Source organism: Oncorhynchus masou, chromosome 12, assembly GCF_036934945.1.
Source record: "Oncorhynchus masou masou isolate Uvic2021 chromosome 12, UVic_Omas_1.1, whole genome shotgun sequence".
Lineage (NCBI taxonomy): Eukaryota > Metazoa > Chordata > Actinopteri > Salmoniformes > Salmonidae > Oncorhynchus > Oncorhynchus masou.
In genome coordinates this window covers 53,496,008-53,501,727 of record NC_088223.1, presented here as the reverse complement: position 1 = coordinate 53,501,727, position 5,720 = coordinate 53,496,008, and the positions used below count along the sequence as shown (strand labels likewise).

The following is a 5,720-nucleotide window of genomic DNA, read 5'->3' as shown; positions in this document are numbered from 1 at the left end:
ATGGGGTTCTAATAGTTTCTCTCTCACAGAAAATACTATATACACTGTACATTACTGCCAAAGACAAGGCCTTGCAGAATGGTTCATTCATCCTATATTGAGATGCATACAAACAATACTCTACGGGCATTCGATTTTGGGGAGTTGATAGTACAAGGATGACTGAATCGGGCCGTATTGTAGCATAGCAAGAGTATATGGGGAATGTTTTTTTCTTCTCAGCCTCCTCTGTTTTGACCATCCTTTAATTTATTTATTTCCTTCATCACCTTGGCCATCTCTTGTTTGCATCACGCCTTCCTCTGCACCAATCCCTAAATTTGAAATTAGATTCAAGGACATGGGCATGTAAGATAAGCTTCGTGCCAGTATTATCTCCACTCTGCCATCAATCGAGGGGATTTCCCGATACACTGCCATCGTCTTTGGTTATCATTCCCAGATTTTCCTTATCATGAATATGTGGATGTGAGTGCTGCTAGATATGGTTTCTGTGGTGGATATCATGGCGAAGATAGCAACAGTCAATGCGCTCATTCTGGAACTGCTCTCTTTCTCCTTCCTCTCTCCCTCCTATGTCTCTCTCGCTTTCTTTCTGTCTCCCTCCTCTCTCTCTCCTATGTGTGTCTGTCTCTCTCTCTCCTCTGTCTCTCCTTTTTCTGTCTCTCGCTCTCTCTCTCCCTCCCTCTGTCTCTCTCTCCTTCCATCTGTCTGTCTGTCTCCCCTCCCTCCCTCCCTCTCTCTCCCTCCCTCCCTCCCTCCCTCCCTCCCTCCCTCTCTCCCTCCGTCTCTCTCTCTCTCCCTCTGTCTCTCTCTCTCTCCCTCTGTCTCTCTCTCCCTCTGTCTCTCTCTCTCCCTCTGTCTCTCTCTCTCTCCCTTGGTCTCTCTCTCCCTCCCTCTGTCTCTCTCTGTCTCTCTCCCTCCCTCTCTCTCTCCCTCTGTCTCTCTCTCTCCCTCTGTCTCTCTCTCTCCCTCTGTCTCTCTCTCTCCCTCTGTCTCTCTCTCTCCCTCTGTCTCTCTCTCTCCCTCTGTCTCTCTCTACCTCTGTATCTCTCTCTACCTCTGTATCTCTCTCTACCTCTGTCTCTCTCCCTCCCTCCCCCTCTCTCGTTCTCTCAGTCTCTCTCTCCCTCCCCCTCTCGTTCTCTCAGTCTCTCTCTCTCTCTCCCTCCTCTCTGTCGCTCTCGTTCTCTCTATGTAAATTGATCCGGCTGTCCTCTCCATCTTGCTCCAGTTCCAGTATTGGAAAATGTAGGGCTGTTTTGTGTACTGTACCCTGCCTTAGGCGACTGCCTGTCTGGCCAGCCCATTTCCACACAAACACCCTCCCCATTCCCTTCACGCAGCCCCACATTGCCTGACGTCTCCCGAATACAGATGACTGTAACTTTGACTGCAGCAACGTGTGGGGACACATGCAGTACGTGTCGTGTACAGCTTGGCTCATGCTCACACACGTCTATAGACATCTGTGACTGTACACTGCCACACAGCGTGTACCCCTACAATTATACACAGACACACACAGTCTCTCACAACCTTAATGCATCTGCACCGTAGCTGTAAATTAGGTAATTTTCTGTGGATTGGACCAGCCCTGAAAGCATAAGCCAAATGAGTAACCATGGAATGAACAAACTAATGTAACTGTAGGAAGTGCTTAAAATAGTTTATCTATGTGCCATTCTTTCTGACGCCTGCTTAATCCACCCAATCACAACTCAATATGTTCCCCTAATCCCTCCCACTCTCTCTGCCACATCAATCAATCTTGCCTTTAAAGGGACTGACCCAAATACACTCTTATTTGCACAGCTGCTCAGACTCAAAAATACACACAGCGACTCGCTCTACACTGCCACAAACACATACTGTACACACATACTGTACACTCATGCTTACACACACAAACACATACTGTACACTCATGCTTACACACACAAACACATACTGTACACTCATGCTTACACACACACACACACACACACACACACACACACACACACACACACACACACACACACACACACACACACACACACACACACACACACACACACGGAATAGTTCATGTAAAAATTGTGGGATGTTCTGTTTACACAATCTGCTTGGCCAGTGCACTCTGGAAGAATTCAAACAAATACACTAGTGTGTATGTTATAGGGCCAGGAGATGTCCCTGAACATGTGGTCAGACCAGCAATAACAGGCCCTAGTTATTGGATTTAACCAGGCCCGGTTCTTTCAGTAGACAGATCACAAAACTGTATGGATTGTGTTGTAATTTCCCTTTACTGTCTGACTCAATTTCTCAAAAATGATTTGATATATTTCATTGTTTCTTTTACTGAAAGAAAAATACTCTCCAACTCCTGCTGGAAGCAGATTACAATACTGCCACTTCACCATGACAAGGGGATTGAAGTCGAGATATTAAAAGGGAGTATAATACTGTAGCAGTTCAATTTCCATGTGACCATGAATCATTTGTTGGATATGGTTTAGGCAGAATTAAATAAGGGTACATTGTCAAGCTTGTTATATCCTGGCAATTTGAAGTCATTTTGGAATTTCAATGAAACCTTCTTAGTAATCTGGTCACTTGAGCGGATTGTTAACTAAAACCTGTCTCCTTTTCATTCTTTCCAGGGCTGAAGGAGCTGGCCTGATTTGAGCTCATCATTAGGATTCAAGGAGCTAAGACATTGAGACCGAGAGGAAGGGAAGTCGATCATCAGCACCATGGCGCCGGAGGGAGTGGCCGAGCTGCGTGATTGGCTGTTCCTGCTGATGCTCTGCCTGACTCTGTTGGCCGAGGTGCTGGAGGTTGCTGCAGCCACAGGGTACGATGAGGAGGAAGACTTGGTGTGCCCGTCAGTGTGCCGATGTGATGAGGACTTCATCTACTGCAACGACCGTGGCCTGAGCTCTATCCCCCCTCTACCCCCCTCTGCCACTGTGCTCTACCTTCAGAACAACCACATAGACAACGCCGGGCTTCCCACCTCCCTGGAGCGACACCTAACCGTCCGAGTGGTCTACCTGTACGATAACGAGCTGGATGACTTCCCCATGCACCTGCCCCCTTCCCTCCGGGAACTGCACCTGCAGGACAACAACATCCGTACGCTTCCCCGCGCCACCCTGGCCCGCATGCCACTGCTGGAGAAATTGCACCTGGACGACAACTCTGTCTCCACCGTCAGCATCGAAGACAAGGCCTTCGTTGACAACCCGCGGCTGCGTCTGCTCTTCCTGTCTCGTAACCACCTGTCCAGCATCCCCTCCGGGCTCCCGGCCTCTCTGGAGGAGCTGAGGCTGGACGACAACCGCATCTCCACCATCCCCACCCACGCCTTCCGCGGCCTCTCCTCCCTGCGACGTCTCGTCCTGGACGGAAACCTCCTGGCCAATCAGCGCATCGCAGACGACACCTTCTCCCGCCTCTCCAACCTGACGGAGCTTTCGCTGGTGCGTAACTCCCTCCTGACACCGCCACTCAACCTGCCCAGCGCCCACTTGCAACGTCTCTCCCTGCAGGACAATGCTCTGATCCACATGCCCCGTGGCTCCTTGGATGGCATGAGGAGGCTCCAAAGACTAGACCTGTCTGGCAACAACCTGACCACCCTGCCTCGGGGCCTGTTCAAAGACCTGGACAGCCTGGGACAACTGCTGGCACGGGGGAATCCCTGGCACTGTGGCTGTAACCTGCGCTGGCTACATGACTGGCTGCACGCTAGGGGTAACTCCATCACGGTGAGGGGCCTCACCTGCCAGGCGCCCGAAAAGGTTAGAGACATGACTCTCAAGGACCTGACCAGCCAGATGGAGGAGTGTGAAGTCGCAGGGGTAGTTCCTGCCGGGGCTGGAGCCACAGGCAGTGGGACCAGAGACAGAGTGGGTGGAGTAGGAGGAGTTGCCGCTAGCTCCACCACCCTTTCCCCTCCACAGGGCTCCCTCTTCACCCTGCGCTCCAAGCGGCCCGGCCTGGGGCTACCAGACTCTGGTCTAGACTACACCCTGGGTAGCAGTGGAGTGGGTAAGAGCCTGGCCCTGAATGTCAAGCCCCTGGCCCACGACAGCATTCGTGTCACCTGGAGCGTGGCCCAGCCCACCTCCTCCTTCAGACTCAGCTGGCTGCGGCTGGGCACCAGCGCTGCCATGGGCTCCATCACAGAGACCCTGGTGAGAGGAGACCGCAGAGAGTACCTGCTCACCTCCCTGCAACCCCGCTCCAGCTACATCATCTGCATGGTGCCCCTGGCAGCCAGCTCCGGGGGTAAAGGAGCCATGGCAGGCGGAGACACTGACTCAGATGAAGCTCCAGTGTGCGCTAAAGCTGAGACGTCAGACCCCAGTCAGCCAGATGTGGGCCAGGAGGACAACCAGGACCCGGAACACATGGCTACTCTGCCTCTGGCTGGGATCATTGGAGGAGCTACTGTCATCGTTTCTCTGGCCCTCATATTCGCCATCTTCTGCTGGTACGGGCATCGGGCCGGACGCCTGTCTTCTCGTGATCAATACAGCCGTGGCAGCTCCAGGAAGAGCAAGCACTACGATGACTACATTGAGTCAGGCACGAAGAAGGACACCACCATCCTGGAGATCCGAGGCCCAGGGTTCCAGATGACGCCCATGGTAACCCACCAGCCGCCCAAGCCCCTCCGGGAGGATTACATCATCCACACTATATTCCCCTCCAATGGCACCGGCCTCTACAAAGGTGCCCACCAAGTGTCCAATGCAGGGTATGGCACCAACCGTGGCTATAGAGAAAGAGGGATCCCAGATATAGACTACTGTTACACGTGATCGACCTGGCCCGTTCCACACTGTTCTAGATGTACTGTATGGATACTGTATTTTGTCCGCATGGGTTCTTCTGAAGAGCCACTTCGTGCCTTCCTCTTCTAGTCTCCCATTCCAACTAAGCCAGCGGTTCACTGCACTGACACTATTTGAATAATTGGCTGGCGGGCCTGCAGGAAACAGCTAGCTGGTACACAAGCAGCAGGAGCGAACGAACGGCCCATTCCAGGTGTTCATACAGACTGCTTCTTCACACACTTAGTAATGATCAGTGGATGTTTTCCTTCACTGCTCCCTCTTCTCAGTGACCCAAGTGAGAAGAATGTGCCCTCTGTGTTGAGACTGCAGGATATTGTCACTTACAGTACAGTTCCATTCCAGGTCTTACGTTTGGCAAGCCACACCAAGATAGAAGGTTCAAAAGTCCTGAAAGGGTCAGAGAGACAAACTTCTTAGATACGCATCACTTGCCCACTGGCCATATTTTGCCCTCTTGTCTCGTCCGTTTAAAATGCCTCAACTATTCTGTGGCGCCCAGTGTGTCCAATCAGTTACCTGAAGACAGGGCTCTGTAAAAGCTGTGAATAGTTCTCTTTCAAACAGCCCACATAACCGCTTGTCTTAAAGCAGACTAGTTGTGGCCTGGTCCAGTGGTTCCAGCGGGTGAGGGTCTTGTCAGGGATGAGGGTCCTTGATGATATCCTTGATGACTTTCGCAAGTTAACGGAACAATGCATTGAATTCAATTGCAGCCCAGGCTTGTAGACACTTTACTTAGATAGACATCCACTGGACTGTGTTTGGAGAAGTCATTGTTCCCTGCGTGTTTCTTTGATCAGTCCCTCACTGCTACCCTTATTTATTGGTTTTGTTTTTTGGGATTTTTTTTTGGGGGGGGAGGACTCA

The 5,720-nt window shown here is 51.5% G+C and overlaps 1 protein-coding gene across 1 annotated transcript; it reads left to right on the top strand.

Annotated features, from left to right (window-relative positions):
- The first annotated feature begins 2,655 nt into the window (after positions 1 to 2,655).
- LOC135549147 (leucine-rich repeat transmembrane protein FLRT1-like) lies at positions 2,656 to 5,720 on the top strand. Its single transcript, XM_064979192.1, has one exon. It carries the CDS (start codon positions 2,742 to 2,744, stop codon positions 4,815 to 4,817), a length of 2,076 nt encoding a protein of 691 aa, XP_064835264.1. The 5' UTR covers positions 2,656 to 2,741; the 3' UTR covers positions 4,818 to 5,720.